Source organism: Gallinula chloropus, assembly GCF_964237585.1.
Source record: "Gallinula chloropus genome assembly, chromosome: 2".
NCBI lineage: Eukaryota > Metazoa > Chordata > Aves > Gruiformes > Rallidae > Gallinula > Gallinula chloropus.
Genome location: NC_140086.1, coordinates 117,108,919 through 117,126,437, shown reverse-complemented (window position 1 = coordinate 117,126,437; position 17,519 = coordinate 117,108,919). Strand labels below are relative to the sequence as shown.

Sequence of the window (17,519 nt, the reverse complement as noted above, 5' to 3'; positions counted from 1 at the left end):
TCCAGGACATGCTGACAAGGGAAACTAGATATACTAATTTGGAAACCAGAAGAATAAGTTGTAAGTGGTTTTGTGCTTTAACCTATAATCTTACTGTTGTAGGAAACAGTGTTGGACGCTGGCTAGAATGCTTGACCGCGTTAATTGACCTGGGTTGTTTACCTAATTAGAGATATCTGACTGGGCTTACATTTCCTGATCATTAAGAAAAAAACCCAAAGATAATCCTGGAAAATCTCTGAAGCAAGGACATTTCGGAAAGAGGTCTGTATTCTTTTGAATTCAGTTTAGATAAATGCAGCATTTCTAGAAATCTGCAAACTGCTCTACAGATTCTATTGCTCCAGTTGAGACTAACAGTCATGCAGTTTTCAAGAGAAATGCTCTCCACAGAAAAGCTGAGCAAACTCATGTCACTGTTTCATGCTGAGTTTCAGATCAGAGCTCTCTGTTTTCAAACAGGTAAAGATTTTTTAAAGTGAGTTTCAGTTTATTTGCACAGCGCTACAAAATTATAACAATTAAAAAGATGTAGCAAATGGATGTTAAATGCTGAGCTATGCTGCATATAAACAGGTTTCATGAAACAGAGTGTTTAAAATACATCAGATTTTCTGTAGTTATCCCATGAGGAGAGCAATCATCTTTCACTCAAATAACCTGTTTTGTCTTTGCAGTAATAGTTTTATTTTTATCATTATAGGTCATCTTCAGAGAAAAAAATCAGAGCGGCATAGTCCATTATATTTTTTACTCAGATAAATCTCTATACATTTATTTCTTTGCTTACCTGGATCCTCTGCCCAAGTCTTCCAGTGGTTCTGTCCTTTAAAAATATTGTATTCCATTCAACATATCCTGTGCATGTCCCCAGGGTAATTTTTAAAGATGTGTCCATTGGCAAGATTCCACAAGTAATTTTCACCTTAGGCATTAGACTACCTAAGCAACTACTGAACATTAAAAAAAACCAACAAACTAAAATCAAAACCAAAGACTACTTACCATATATCTTATGGTGATGTCTTGGGTTATTACATCTAAACCAAACTTCAGTCACGAGAAGGTGGTAAAAAACACCTCTTCCTGCATAAAGAAGGATGTATCAGTTTGAAAACTTCTAGCAAACAAATCTGTTTTCATTTTTTAAAATCAAGAATCAGTTCTCTTTTTTTTTTCTAAAAATGGGTCAAGTGTTACTTTCCTAACTCTGCGAGATGTACAGAGATGTTGAAATTGCAGAGGATCCTCCTAGGAGCTGAAGTCAAAGTTTCACAATCCACAGCTGCAGTTTTAGAAAGAGGTTGTTATATGTTACTTGGATATAACCTCTTTGGATCAAGAACAGTTTATATGAGTTTCACCCTTTTACACTTCACAGTCATTACATTTCTTTTGTCTTTTGTCCCTGAACAAAAATTGGAGCTTTTGAATAAAGTTTATGCTTTTATTCAGAATTACCTGCACTACTTCTTGGCCTGCTTTGAGTCCTTATTATTTAGGACATTTGATTGATTCTGTTTTTCTCTAACCAGGTCTTTTGGACTGTGTTTATTTTAAGCCTTCTCGTAAGTCTTATATAGACTTAGTCTATACTGTGAGTCTGACCTTCATTTAAAACAACACTCCCACTAACTTTTTTTTTGGATTAATTTTCAATAAAGCCTGATAGAATCTGAAACTTACTTCCTTGTGGCTGATTCCTGTATCTTTTCAAAGTAAACTGAGGCTGCATCATAGGCAGCTTTTTACATTCTTCTTAGACATCAAAGAAACTACACAGGATGTAGGAAAGTTACAGAGAAAGCCGGAAAGAGATGGTGCCTTATCAGATCCCTGAGAACCCCTGAGAAGAAACCCCAAGAAGATACCAAATAAAGTGCAAACCCTTGTGCATTCACACCCCAGAAGGAAAATCCCATACTGGGCTGCATCAAAAAAAGAAATTCTTCACTATGAAGGTGGTGAGGCACTGGCACAGGTTGCCCAAGGAAGAGGTGGATGCCCACACCCTGGAGGTGTGCAAGGCCCAGGTTGGATGAAGCTTTGAACAGCCTGGTCTAGTGAGAGGTGACCCTGCCCATGGCAGAGGGGTTGGAACTAGATGATCTTTAAGGTCCTTTCCAGCCCACACCATTCTGTGATTCTATGATTCTATGAAGTGTAGCCAGCAGATTGAGAGAGGTAATTGTCCCCCTCTATTCTGCTCTGGTGAGATGTCACCTGGAGTACTGTATCCAGCTCTGGAGCCCTCAGCACAAGAAGGACATGGACCTCTTGGACCAAGCCCAGAGGAGGCCCACCAAGATGATCAGAGGCCTGGAGCACCTCTCCGGTGCAGACAGATTGAGAAAGTTGGGCTTGTTCAGCCCCGAGAAGAGAAGGCTCCAGGGAGACACTATAGTGGCCTGGTGAAGGCATTAAAGGAATGCACTTTAGTGCAGTCAGTCCTAAGTGTCCTTAAAAGATTGCACAATGCTAAAAGCCCAATGGAGATGTCTTGCTTTGGATGCTGCTGTTCCTTAATGGAAGTCAAGGGAGTCACAGCTTCTGAGTTACATCTCAGATGTGAGAGGAGACAGTGAAAAGTGAAAAGCTCAGCCTGTTTTCTTTGCCAGCCTTTCTTTGCATGAGGGGACTAATCAAGGTCTTTATTCCACAGGATCAATAGATTTTTCTCTTTCTTTCCTAATTAGCTTTTCTAATGAGCTTTCTAAGGGCTGGAGTCTTGGTGTCAAAATTAATGGCCACTGTAGGGGATTCTAAGGGTATGTTCACACTACCTTACTTGATGGACTATATTGGACCCCTATATATTCAGGGGAAAGAGCTGCTTCTAAAAATGTTTCCATTACACCTAAATCAAGATCCTAATTGCTGGCAAACTTAGCTGACAAAAACCCTGCAGTTTTATCATGAATCCTTATAATTGTCAAACAAATTATTCTATCAATTTAATTTTTGAAATTAATTTTCCAATGTATACTTCCTAAACAGTGTACACAATGAAATTAACAGACTTAAAGGATTGGTCTCTGAAGCCTTCTTCGTTGATCACTGTTTGTTACATGCTACTGAACGTGCTGGAGACTAAAACCTTTCATAATCTCACACTATGTGAACAGGAGAAACAGTCTCAAACCTGTTGCTGGACTTGCCCATTTTTCATCAGGCTTTTGATTCTGAAATGTACTCTCAAAAAACTGGTCTAATATCTGAACTAAAAGCAGCTTAAAACTAAAGGCCTGCAGTAGGCTGGTCTTCAGACATCACCCCTTGTTCCCACAGATTCACTGGTGTTATTAATCTGATTTTATTGCTTACAGCTTGTCATTCCCATAGCTTGGTCTGATCAGCAAAGCGTAGCTGTGTGTTCTCTGACAAGCACCATGAGAGTGCAGAGGGTGTTGCATGCCAACAGAGGGCCTCTGCTGCTCACAGTCACAGCAGCTGGCTCAGGGGAATGGTTTTGGTCCCTCACCAGCTGGGTCTTACACCTGGTGGAGCCACTGCCAATGTGTGAATGGTTACGGCACTTGGCAGCCCAAATATAGGGACAGACTCTGGCCTCAGGCACCTGGACTGTGACTTTATTTTCACACCTACAAGACATGTTCCATTGGCTCGAACACCATCTGCAGAAAAGCAGAGCTGCTGGGAAGTCAGATTTGGTCAGGTCTTGCATGTGGCTGTAGGCACATCCAGGCCAGTTGTGGTGTTGGTGTGATGTTCATCAACACTGTTAGAACAAGATCTTTCTTTAGTCTCCTCCACTCCCCTACTCTCCTTAGTTGATCTCGATGGGCCCCTGCAGGACTCAACCTCCCAACCAGTCTGAAGTTCCGTCACTCCAGCCTGGGACTGGCCATCTTGCTGTTATGTCACCTCCTCCTCCCCCCTGCTGCCTGCAGATCGCTTCCATCTGGTGTGTGAGGTGTGGACAACACAAGTAGCACATTCATTGATACAAGTCAGATTTTTTTCAGATTTCCCCAATTTCTTGCCCAGCATCTCTTTGAAAAAGTTCACTGCTGCTTGCCATGAGCTATAGAAGATTTTAAGAATCTTTACCTACAGGTGAACCTCATAATTTTACCAAGAAATTGAAGCTATCATTCAATAATAAAAGGAATAATAGAGTGGGTTGGTATAAGATGGAGTTTTGCCTATTATGGTTTTACTTTTGGAGATCAGGAGGAGTTATGGTTAGTGGTGTGACATGCATTCCCTCCATAAAGACATTCCTGGAATGCTAGTGGGTTTAATTCCTTACCTGCGGGACTCAAATCGATGTACTCAGCAAGTATACAGCCATGTACACTATTAGGTCAAACTGCATTCATCTTTCTCTTCTATGTAGTGACTAACTATATAATTCAACTTCACAGTAGTCAGGCCATCATGCTGAAGTATCCAGTATCTAAGTGATATGGCATTCCCACAAGGAGACACCATCTTTTATGTGAAGTCTACACCAGTATTGAAATGTCTTCTAGGACACATAGCAGATGCTCACACATCGGTGACATCAAAGAATCACAGAATGCTTTGAGTTGGAAGGGATCTCAAAGATCATCTAGTTCCAGTCCCTGCCATGGGCACAGACACCCTCCACTAGGCCAGGCTGCCCAAAGCCCCATCCAACCTGGCCTTGAACAATTCCAGGGAGGGGGCAGTCACAGCTTCTCAGGACAACCTGTGGCAGTGCCTCATCACCCTCACAGGGAAGAATTTCTTCCTAATATCCAATCTAAATCTACCCCTTTCACTTTAAACCCATTAGCCCTTATCTTATCACTACACTCCCTGACAAGGAGCCCTTCTCCAGCTTTCTTGTAGTCCCCTTTCAGATACTGGAAGGCTGCAATAATTTCTCCCTGGAGCCTTCTCTTCTCCAGGCTGAACAAGCCCAGGTCTCTCAGCCTGTCTTTGTAGGGGAGGTGCTCCAGCCCTCTGATCATCTTGGTGGCCTTCCTCTGGACTTGGTCCAACAGCTTTGTGTCCTTACTACGCTGAGCATTCCAGGGCTGGACACAGTACTCCAGGTGGGATCTCACATATGTATAATGTCATCAAGCCAAATTTTAGAAATTTGAAAATGCAACTAACAGTTTCCATTCAATTTATTACAGACTTGCACCACCTGGAGAAGAAAGAAAGACTGGGGGGGGGGGGGAGAAACGAGACCCAGGGCAGAATGGCCAATACCTTTCTTAGAGATACCCTGTAAGGTAGTGTGTAGCTCTCTTACAAAGTCTGTAACTACAGCAAACCAGGCCATCCTTTTCATATGGTGGTCTAACAAAGACACGCAAACACAGACTGGATGAATTTCTTTTTCCATTGGTTCCCTCAATTATATCTCATTATATCTCATACTTGTTATAGTAACAAAATCCACATCCAAATTAGGTTAATATTAGCATTTATTTGCTTTTGTCAGTAATAGATAAATGCCTTTGTTTTGAAGGTGCCAAATAAAGACGTCCGGCTCAAACTACTTGGTTGTTTAGGGATTTTTTTTCCTTATCAGCCTTTCTTTTTCAGGCACTCAAATTCTTGTTACTAATCTTTTGCTGCCACTGTACAATCACACCCAATCTTACATCTATGAGGTATCTTTTGAGAAAAATGAGGAAAAGCCATTATGTACCACACCCTAAAATTTCTGTCATGGAGACTAGTAAAAAAAACCCAAAATCAAGCATTTTACACATTTCACAGGTTTGAGGAAGCTGGTTTACAAAAAGCAAACCCTGGAAGATACAAGCATTTCTGATCTTCATTAACACTTTCTTCACATGGTTGTTTACTGGTGGTAAGATCAAAGCGCTTTTCCCCCCCATTATTATTCTGTTTCCTGTTTGTTTCTCTTGCAAATCTTGCTCATAGATAATTATCCATTGCAGCACATATTAATTCCATTGCTGTGGTACTATTTTTGTTTTGGTTTTCCCCAAGCTGCTCTTAGAGAACTAACTGTTTCCTCATGCAGCAAGGAAGAAGGGAGTGTTCCTTCCTTCTACCATTTTTATCCAGGCTTCTGATGTATGCTGCCATGTTTCATGTACAAGAGGTTTTTGTGGTACTTTTGGGCCATAGCTATGCATTTCATGAAATTTCAGCTCTGAGAATCTCATTTTTACATAGGCCTTCAATTCTCACATTTTGCTGTTTTCAGGTTCACCTATAGTATATCAATCCTAGGTCTAGAGGTGCTGTTTGGGGCTATCTCAACTGTGAATCAGAAATACTCCACAGCATACACGTAAATCCCGGACCTTTAATCAGGCAGGCTGATTAAGAAGACCACAAACCAAACTTCTTCCCCGTGAAAACTAGGTCACAGAAAGATAGAGAGAGTCTGTGCAATGACGAGGTATGTGACAGGAGCCAGAAAATACTTTTGGATGCCAAAGATTAGATGTAGTCTGTAATTGTCCATACCTCATGATAGCATCCCTGCAAGTTATGTCCAAATGGCTCCTTCACTTCCATCCACTTGGTTCCCATTCCATTCACGAAGCCTGGTGTCAGGTAGGTCGTGCTGTTAGTGAATCCTGCTGGCACAGCCTTGTAGATGGCTCTGCAGAGCTGATTGTCACCTGAAGGCTTGTGCGGTTTTGCACATTGGCCTATGTATCTGATAATGCTGCCATCCTGCAGCTCAGCATGGTGGCCCTGCCCCCCCAGGACCAGTCATTTCAGGCTTAGAGCACTCAAACTGAGATTGCTCTCGTCACAAGAATTAAAAAACAGCTTGGCAGCTATACAAACTTATAATGACTTTTTTTCCCCTCCACCATTCCTCTTTCTGAACGAAGTACAGCTCCTAATAGGCAAGTGTCGTCAGAACACCAATACAAATCAATAATGCTTTCACTCCTTATTTCTAAACAAACCTTCTGTATTTTGGTCTGATCACTACTGATATTCTAAATGCACCAGAATTTACTGGGTTGCTTATGTTTCCTTGGCTAGCTGCATTTTTTCTTACTACTGTACTAAAATGTAACACTTCTAACGCCACAGTAACCACCAGGAGAAGGCAAGTGAGCATCAGCATTTGAAAACAGCAGCAAAATTAATCTTCAACATGAGCAGTATCCGCATGTTGTGCTGTTTAACCTGGTCAGCATCATGGCATTCTCCTGGCATTTAGTGTATTTGGGTTTTGATAACTGGAACAAGATAGAATGTCATTTTGTCCTCACATTCTTTGTATTGATTCCTTTTGTAATTTTCACTGGGAGGAATGATTTATTCTGAAGCTTCATAACTGAAAATCTCTCTTACCTAAATTTTTTTAGTATTCTCTCTAGAGTGTTTATTTCTGATCTTCCCATGATTCTGGTTATTATTCTGTTAGCCTCTGTTAAGGCTGGTAAGAGTCATTCTCTCATTTTTTTGCTACTACTTTTTTCCCATTTGTCCATTTTGACCTCTTACTCTTCCTTTATACTCCATTTACCTCCACCTTATCTAAAGTATGTATGCATAAGGGTACAGTTGCATTAACAAACTGTCTTACGACAGGAACATCCCTGTGCACTGATTACCACAAGTTTCACTATTTCTATATTTGTCCACTACACGCTTACCACAGGCAAACCAACGACAGTGGTTAAACATGGTGGGGCTGGGAGTACTGCTCAGCGCTCACCAGTACCACTCACTTTGCTGCATTGCCTTTTGCCCCATAGGAAGCCTGCCTAACAGCTGGCAGAGCTATCTTTTGCTGTGTGGGGCACTCCTCCTCACATGCTTCTGAACGTGTGGCCATAGTACCTCCTGACAGGAGGGTCGGGCTCTGTCCTGTTCTGTGCATAAGTAAAACCGTTGGTTTCAGGGCTGTGCATAATTTGTCCATGGCACCTAGGCACTCTTTCATAAGCACGCTGACACCCCAGTGAACAAGTTACCTCGTCAGAAGTTCAGCACACAACATTTTGAAGCTGCAACTGTTTCCACTGATCTGTTCAACATTTGTGGTAGAGCTACGATTTCCTTCATGTTCAGAGAGTTACTGTTATCAATCTTCTTGGTGCCCTGTGCCACTTGTGTGCTCTCTCAAATGCTTGCTTTCATTTCCTTTCCTTCACCAGCACAGCTCAGATGCCCCCCAGGCACTGCAGTGGTTCTTCCTTGTGCTAGTTTCTGTTCTGCTATAATTACAGTTCTGGTGTGCCTTTCCATTGTCTTAGCAGACCATTTTCTTTCATTTTACATTTTATTACACAGTTTCTGTGTACCTGCCTCCTTCTTTAGCCCTTACACACACACACACACACACTGTATCTTCATCTCAATGCTTTTCCGTGCAGACCCTGAGTTACTGAATAGATCTCCTGTAAGTAACAGTAACAGGTTCCCCCACCCACGCTCCGACAAGGTGACTTAAGTTCTTTTTCACAGGGAGTGGGGATCTTGTTAAACCTTCCCCCTGGGTAGCTCCATCCAACTGGCTGCTTGAAGTCCTGCTAGCCTAATTTGGAGCTGCCTGCCTTGTAGTTAGAGCATACCACAACCACACCTGACTAAGACTCAAAATCTACCACAAAACTAGAGCCTTGGTTGTCTCAGCACAAAGCTACAATGAAGGGTCAAGGATTATCCTGACTGGGCACATGACAGAGTGATAAGCTCTTTAGGTTTGGTTTGGTGAAGTAGAAGCATATTTCAATATTGAACTTTGAATGCTTAAAGTTCCTTACATTTAAAACTTGGGAGATCAGACACACCACACATTTTTTGGATCACCGTACGAGGACATGTGAAATTAGAGCAGAAAGTCCATGGAGAATCCCGTCTTTATCCCAATATTAGTAAAGTGCAGTCCTTTATTGCTCTCCTTTATTCCCATTCCCCTACATAAATCCCTGTTTGTCCTACCTGTCAAATTTCACCCATGTAAAACCTGTGGCCCCAGACTTTTCCTGGAGTTATCGTAACGCATTCTCCTCAAGCTTGCAGGTGGATAAAAGTCATGGCAGTAACTTATGGACTGGGCAGACAGTTCTCTGCTTGTTCAGTTTACACATGTTTACATCCATACTTGGATCTTTTTGAAAGTCCATTCTGGCAGCAGAGCTGATGGGCTTTTTCTTAGGAGGAGAAAAAACATGGGCTATGGGTTATACATTTTTTTTCCAAAACATACATTTTATTAATTTTACTACATTCACATGAAAATAGGAAGGAGCATAATTCCAATGAGAAAATAATTTTAAATAAAACCCAGCAGTAGAAATATCACAGCAGGATTTGTATCACACTGAACTAATGTATACTTCAATGTTGAAATGGTGCTTTCACTTCAGTGCAATGAAAATGTACAAAAGAAAAGAAAACTATGATTTCCAAGCAAGAAAGTTTACCGTGTGGATAATTTTTGGCCTTTTCTTTAGCCTGCCTGTGTCTATTAACCTCGCAAAGTTAGTGGCCAGATTATAATAGTTGATAGGATAGAAGCTTACAACTAACAGAAGCAGTGCTTTCATTATATAAGGCTAGAAGGGGAAGAGTATTTCCACCACCTAGGTTAAGGCATCTGATTCCTAAATTAAGAGGCTGGCTTTTGCAGGCTCCTTCTGGGGTCAGACAGGCAGTCTTGCCCAGACCCACTTTCAATCATGTGTCTGCCTCTGACTCCAGCATCGCTTTCGCCACCAATCACAGAGGGACCGTGAAGAGCTCTGCTGTTAATTTAGGCATTTGAGTCACATGCCTAACATTAATTAGTGTGGAATCCTCTCCTGTGTCCTTAGGTAACACAGAGGTTAGTTGAACCTGCCCCTCCAGATCTCCCTGAGCAAGGCTTTACATGGAGGAGCGGTGCTCTTTGAAGTAAATAGGGAAAGAAGCGGGATAGTTCACTTGCCTAAGAAGTGCTGCTCTCTCCTCTTCTTTGCTAACATCATGTCCCTAGAATACCACTTTTTTAACAGGGTAAGTCTTAATAATGCCATCAAGGTATGGCCATATGCCACCTGCACACCAATGGTTTTGAGTCTTCGATTAGCATGCAGTTCTGACAGAGGCACCAGATGGCTAAGAGCACTCTTCTACTGGGAAGACAAAGAGGGTAGGTCTCCTCTGCATCCAGCTGCTTTTGCAATTCCAAGGCTACTGCCTGCTTAGAAGTGTATCCCAAACATCAGATGGTATGATGTGGAGAGCACATTTTTCTTGAGCAGGATCCTAGCCTGACACACTTACTGCTGCTGCCATGGAGAGTCTTCCTCTACACACACGCTTTACCTGTCCAGAACTAAGGTTTCTGCTCAGTACTGTGCTCATGGTCTCAAGAAATCCTTCAGAGAGGGTCTCAATATTTTTTCCTACAGAATCTTGCGTACTGAATACCAAGGTAATTTTAATTCTAGCCTTGCAGATCTTTTGCTTTTATCAGACAAGTGTCATTTTCCTTGGAGGGAGATGATTTGTCAGAAACAAATTCATGGGTTTTGAGGAATGTTATCTTGTTGCACAGTCAGTAAACTTTGTGTGTGTAGTTACTTGCAAAATTACACCCACAAAAATCACAATATTGCCCATTAAAATCCCACTTTGAAAAATGTTAGCAACTAAACAGTGGTATAGTAAAAGAACTAAATTCAAAGTAGTATAACTTCGCCTATAGTCAAAAGGATTATGTTTAAAAATGACCACACTATTAGATAACAGATAAATCCTTGGGTTAGTTTGCCCTGGTATGATGAAGGTCAGTCAAATCTCCCATCAGAGGAGAGATATTATCTTGATATACTCATCCACAGATTCCCTTTTTATGGAAACATCTTTTATTTATGTAGGGAAAATAAGGGATAGAGGGGTGAAAATTAAGACAACTACCCCATCAAATCCCTGACCACTGGGAGGAAGCTGTGATGATTGATGTACCTCTTTAGTATTCAACAGTAATGGAACATCTTTTGGAAGTGGCATCAATCCTCAAATTAAAATGTTCACACAACAGGAAATGGCTATCATGAGATGACATGTCACTCCTCAGTCTGTTCAATATTGTATTCCCCCCAGCTAAATCTTAGTAGCATTCATTTATTGGATAGAATTTGGGTCAATAAACAGAATCATACTATTCTGGGCCGCATTCAAATCTCAATGTGGTCCAGCTATGGTGTTAACATTTCTTGGAGAACTCACTGATTCCCTTAGTTTAAGAATGAAAAATGCTGCAACCCCAGGGAACAGTTTACAAGAATTGAGGCTCATACCATTTTTGATAGTGATTGACATAAAGATCTTAAATTATGTCAGGCAGTCCTTAAGGCAAAGTACAGCATGCAACATATAGTAATGTTTTTATGTATTTTTACAGTCCAGTAGAGATGTCATGCTCTGCAGTGGATGCTGTAAATGTGGAACTAACTCTTTCCATCTTTTCACGATACAGATTTGGACATTTTTTGCAGAGGTGGGCTGCAATGTGCCTTCGGAAAAAGGCATAAAGGTATTTCCTGAATTTTTCTCCAACAAATGCGTAGATAACAGGATTTATGCAACAATGAATCATGGATATTGTTTCTGTCACTTGGATTGCTTTCTCCAGGTGACCTTTGATTTCACAATTTGGATTGAAAAGTGAATTTTGAAATGTATGCAAAAAAGAAGAAATATGGAACGGTGTCCAGAAGATGAAGTAAAAAATCATGATCATGAAAATAAGTCTGACTGCCTTTTGTTTTTTCTCATTCTTGCATCTCAATAATGTTCTTATAATTTGTGAGTAACTGAAAACCATAATAACCATTGGAATAACAAGTCCCAGGATGTTCATCTTTAAAATGCAGGAGTACTTCCAATTTATCGCAGTATCGCTTGGATAATGAGCGCTGCAGGTGTAACGTGAGTCTTCTTTCTGAGTTTTGTGAAACACTATCCCAGGAATAGAAGCAAAACCAGCGACAGCCCAAGTGACAATGGTGGTGAGGATGCTGTAGGCAACTGTCCTAGCTTTTAACGCAAACACTGCATGCACTATGGCCAGATACCTGTCTAGGGTCAAGAGGATTATGAAAAAGATCCCGCTGTAGAAGCCGAGGAGGTAGACACCTGAGAGAATTCTGCACAGCGTGTCCCCAAAAATCCAGTCGTGAGCGGCGTAATAAGCCCAAAAAGGGAGAGAGAATACAAACAGCAAATCAGAAATTGCCAAATTGAGCAGGTAGATGTCAGTCATGCTCTTCAACCTCTTGTATTTTACCAGGATGAGGATAACAAGCATATTGCCTATGAGGCCAAATATCACCACCAAAGAATAAAGTGGTGGCAACAGGTTTGCTGCAAAGTGCTTTTCCTCAGTTCCCAAGCATGGCTCTGAATCGCTGTAGTCAAATTCTGTTGTTATCAGCAAGTCAGCTAAGTCCATGGTATGGTTTTCCATGGTGTCTTGATCTGGAAAGGAAGAAAAGGGTGTTTTACTGGAGGAATCCCCAAGCTTGGAGGTGTAGATATGACCTTTGCACAGTACAAAGCATACCCACCTGGGTGGACCTGCTGTCCTGGGTGTTGCAGAGCAGCAAGTAGGCAGCGTTGGTCTGGGTTAAAATGGCAAATGCTGTGTCCTTTACAGAATCTGGGTCAGACGCTGGCCATGGAAGTGTGCTGGTCTTCCGTGGCTCTGGAATGAAAGCAGCCTGCAGGCCTGTAGAAAGAATGGATAGGCAAACATTTTGGCAAATGGCATAAAACATGAAAGTTGCCATCAGTGTGGCTAATAATGCCTACATCTGCTGTGGCATCCTTCCATCAATTGCAAGACCACCCAAGTGCTTGGGGCTCTAAGAAGTTTTGATTCCTTGTGTGAGTATCTGTTTAAGAGACATGATTCAGGGGCTCCACAGTTTAGATTGGCCAATTGTCTTGGGGAAGGCATAATGGCAAAAGGCAGATCCAGACATCACTGAGTGTGTCTGTTTGATAGGTTACTTCATCCTTTGTTAGTCACCATTTCCAGTGAGGTGACATAGTCATTGATGAAGTGAAAAGGTTGCCCAAACTTTCTGTCTTGCGGGGGCTGAGCTTCCCAGCCTGGGAGGTAACTGGTGCAGAGGAGGTGTAAAAGCCCTGTTACAGCAAGTTCTACTACAATGTGAGCAGGTAAAAGCTGGTTCCTTTGCCGCCCACCCTTCCTGTAGCGAAACCCTCCCCAGTGAAAGCAGCATGCAGGCCTGTACAAAGAACAGATATGCAAACACATTGGCAAATGGCACAAAAGGCTTTGCAAATTTGATGTCACCAAGCCCTTCCCAATTCCCAGGTCCCTGGTAGGACTGTGGGCCAGATGCAGAAGCATGGCTTTGTGTATGTCTGAAAAGGCTTCTGACAGATTCCCCCAGAGAAAATGGACAATTGCCTGGGTATTGCATGAGAAGCTGGGAAGAGGATTTTGTGAAGACGGGTTCTGGAGGGACAAGATGTCCTTCCTGGTCACTTAGTGGGGAACTGAAATCGATGCGTTTGGTAGCCACTCACACAGAGCTGTTTGCTGTCTGTAAAAGGATGTTGCAGTTTTGTGTAGCTGGGTCCTGGCGGAGACGGGGGGCGGGCTGCAGAGGTGGCTTCTGCAAGAAGCAGCTAGAAGCTCTCTGCAGGCCCCAGAGAGTAAACATCAGCTGACTCCAGGCAAGAGGTCACAGTGCCTCTGGGAATCACATTTAGGAGAAAAAAACCCCACAAGCAGCTGCATTTTACCACCAGAGAAGGGAGTGAGAAGATGTGAGAAACCATGCAGTCACCAAGGCCAGGGAAGAAGGAGTGGGAGGGGATGAAGCACTTCAGGTGCAAGAGAGAGAGACTCTCCTGCAGCCTGTGGAGAATGGTGAAGCAGGCTGTCATCCTGCAGCCCGTGGATAATGACAGGGAGCAGAGGTTCCATCTACAGCCCATGGAGAGACTGACCCATGCCACAGCAGGTTTGCTGGGGGACTTGTGACTCTCTGGGGGGCCAGTCTGGAGCAGTCTGGGCTCGAAGGTCAGCACCCCGTGGAAGGGAGCCACGCTGAGGCAATTGGTGATAAGATGACCCCCCTGATAGAAAGGACTCACATTGGAGAAGTTCATGGAGGACAGTCTCCAAGCTGTAGCCCTTGACAGGAAGTCCGGCTCTGAAATGATCTGGAACTGAACTTTCAGAGTGGGTGTGCTACCAAAACAATCTCCAGGTTTATATCTGCAGCTGTGCTGTAATGGACTGTTCAGAGAGATTGATTTGGGAACTTGCAATTATTTGGCTTATTTCCCTTATTTTCCTTACAAAGTTACAAGTCAATATTCAGGAATTCTCACTGATTTCGACTTGCATGGCTTTCTCATCTGCTTTATGTACTGCATTCAGCCATCAGTGCCCACTGTCCTGCCCTCTCCACCCTCCCCCAAGTTTCTGCATGTGCAGGGTAGTTTTGGTTGCTAACAGAAATTCTGGGTGTTTTCTGGAAAAGCAGGCAACTGAGTCAAACCTAAATCAGAAATATAAGAGGAGGAGAGTTTTCACTTCAGTTCCCTCCCCCCCCCTTCAAATTTATCCTGTGTGCTTATCATGCAAAAGCACCAAAATGTATGAGCAGTCCAATAAGATGCTACTCTCATTTCCCCTTGGAGGACTGGTTATGTTCTGAGTCTCAAAGAAGTTGGGTACAGTGAAATGTGACTAAGCCCTGCCCACATACCTGCCCCCCGCCAGAAAAAGCTCTTGCAGATAAAATGGGGTTCCAGCTTGGATGGGAGAAAAATATTACTTTCTTAATATTTGCAGTGATGTAATGCAATTTAATTTCTTTAAGCTTTAACAAAGCTGCAGTCTGAGCTCACTCCTTTGAGAGAAGCCTTGCCAGTGCTGGACTGTTAGCTGTTACCTATAGGGTGTCAGCTTTAGCTATGGAAGTATCTAGGCGCTGGTATGACTGTCAGACATTTCAACGATAAAGTAATTCAAGCAAAGCCAGCTCAAGGATGGACCCGCTGCACACCAAGGCTGAGCCAATCAGCAACGGTCATAGTGCCTCTGTGACAACATATTTAAGGGAAAAAAAGACAAGCAGATGCTTTTTGCCGCCCAAGAAAGGAGTGAGAAGATCTGAGAAACTTTGCAGGCGCTTGCAGTGATGTTATGAAGACCATGGTGAAGCAGGCTGTCCCCCTGCAGCCCATGGAAGATGATGGGGAGCAGAGATCCCACCTGCAGCCCATGGAGGACCCCATGCTGGAGCAGGTGGAGGCACATGAAGGACACTCTGACCCAATGGGAAGCCCATGCTGGAGCAGGTTTCCTGGCAAGACCTGCAGCTGGTAGAGAGAAAGGCCCACGTGGGAGCAGGTTTGCTGGGGGAACTTGTGACTCTGTGGGGGACCAAGATAGAGCAGTCTGTTCCTGAAGGTTGGCACCCCATGGAAGGAACTCATGCTGGGGCAGTTCATGAAGAACTGACACCCCATGGGAAAGGACTCATGTTTGAAAAGTTCGTGGAGGACTGTCTCCTGTGGGAGGGACCCCACGCTGGAGCAGGGTAAAAGTGTGAGGAGTCCTCCCCCTAAGAAGGAAGGACTGGCAGAGTGTCATAGTTTTGTGTGAGAAGGGGTGCAGAGGCCTGTGCAGAGGCCCCACACTGGAGCAGGTGGAGACATACAGGAGATGCTGTGACCCACGTTGGAGCAATCCCCTGTCAGCACTTGCAGCCCGTGGAGAGAGACAGAGACACAGAGATGAGAAAGAGAGAGAGATCCACGCTGGAGCAGGTTTGCTGAGGGGGAAGGCTGGTGGCTCTGTGGAGGACCAGGCTGGAGCAGTCTGGGCCTGAGAGATTTATGATTTATGACTGCACCCCACAGAAGTGACCCATGCTGGGGGAGCTGGTGGAGAGCTGAAGCCCCATGGGAAAGGATTCACGCTGGAGAAGTTTGTGGAGGACTCTCTCCTCTCTGGGTGGGACCCCATGCTGGAGCAGGGGAAGGGGGTGAGGAATGCCCCCTTCCCCTGTCCAGCTAGGAAGGAAAACAACTGGTGAGGAACTGACCAAAACCCCCATTCCCCAGTCCCTGCCCCTCCCTGTGCCACAATGGGGGGAAGGAGGGGGCGAAATCATGGCTAAAGTGAAGTCTGCTGAGAAGGGAGGGGTGGGGGGAGGTGCTTTAAGATCTGGCTGCGCTTCTCATTGCCCGACTCTGGTGTCACTGGGTGTGCAGGGCAGTGTCATAAATTAGAGAGTTTTCTGTCCTTTACTCTGTGTTGAGTTTGTTTCACCCATGACACTGATTGCAGAACGAGCTCTCCCTGTTCTTATCTCAAGTCCATGCCTCTCAATATATGTTTTCTTCCTTGTCCAGCTGGAAAGGGGAGTGGTAGAGCGACTTTGGTGGTCATCTGGCCTCCAGCCAGGGCTAAACCACCACACAGAGACAATGCATGATGAACTGACTGAAACCCCCATTTCTCGTCCCGCTGTGCTTCTTGGGGGGAGGAGGGAGAGAAATCATGAATGATGTTGAGTCTGGGAAGAAGGGAGAGGTGGGGGAAGGTGTCTTAAGATTTGTTTTTATTTCTCATTATCCTACTCTGTTTTGATTGGGTAATAAATTAGATGCATTTTATTCCGCATTGAGTCTGTTTTACCCATTAATTGTGGAATGATCTCTCCCTGTCCTTATCTGACCTGTAAGCCTCTCAATATATACTTTATATATTTTATATCGCCTGTCCAACTCAGAAGGGGAGTGATAGAATGGTTTTGGTAGGCATCTAGCCTCAAGACAGGGTGCCCACCACACTCATGAAAATCAGAGTATTAGTAACTACAAGTTAGAACAGCACCTGTGCATTAATGGAGCCGCCTAGCTCAAAACTGGAGTCCCTCAAAGTTCTCTTTCCCTTTTTCATGGTCTGAGGCAAGACTTCTCTGTGGAAATGTATGAATGGGTAGCACAGTGCTACTCTGCCTGCCGTCACTCTCCTCCTTTTCCCGAATGGCAGCATTTGTCATACAGAAAAATAAATTGCGTAATGACTCTTAGTCAGCTTAGAAGGATGTGTCAGCAGCAGCCAAGGCACTTCATGAAGAGATTATTACAGTGTAGCACAGGTAAAACTGAAACTTCAATGAAGAAAAATGATTCCCCATATCCTTGTAGCAGGTGTTGCTAGAAAGGTGCCCAATGGGTCCTGCTAACAGATCCGTAACTTCCCTTTGACTTTCTAGGAGGGGTCTGTGGACAGGCAAAACTACAGCAGAACGTGCACAGATACCAAAGACATCTTTGGGAGCAAACATAAAACTAATTGGTTCTCTTGGGTTTATAAGGAAGCTGAAGGAAAAGATGGACGAGCAATCTAAGTGCTGTATGTAAGGCTCTGTGCTGGTAGTTTCCCTCTAACAAACCTTTTCCTGTGGTAGTGACCACAGGTTTTCTTTCCAGGATGTAACTGGGGAAAGAGTCCCAAAACTAAACCCTGTTTTGGAAACCTCTTCCTCTTTTATAACAGCTGAACATTAGAAACATCTGAG

General features: G+C 43.5%; 1 protein-coding gene across 1 annotated transcript; it reads right to left on the bottom strand.

Moving 5' to 3' along the window:
- Nucleotides 1–11,335: 11,335 nt before the first annotated feature.
- LOC311188758 (C-C chemokine receptor type 2-like) lies at nucleotides 11,336–12,650 on the bottom strand (the record flags this gene model as incomplete). The annotated part of the gene is made up of 2 exons (XM_084260262.1): nucleotides 12,503–12,650; nucleotides 11,336–12,417 (listed from the first exon to the last, which is right to left on the bottom strand). Exon 2 carries the CDS (start codon nucleotides 12,404–12,406, stop codon nucleotides 11,336–11,338), a length of 1,071 nt encoding a protein of 356 aa, XP_084116388.1. The 5' UTR covers nucleotides 12,407–12,417; nucleotides 12,503–12,650.
- Between the last annotated feature and the right edge of the window lie 4,869 nt (nucleotides 12,651–17,519).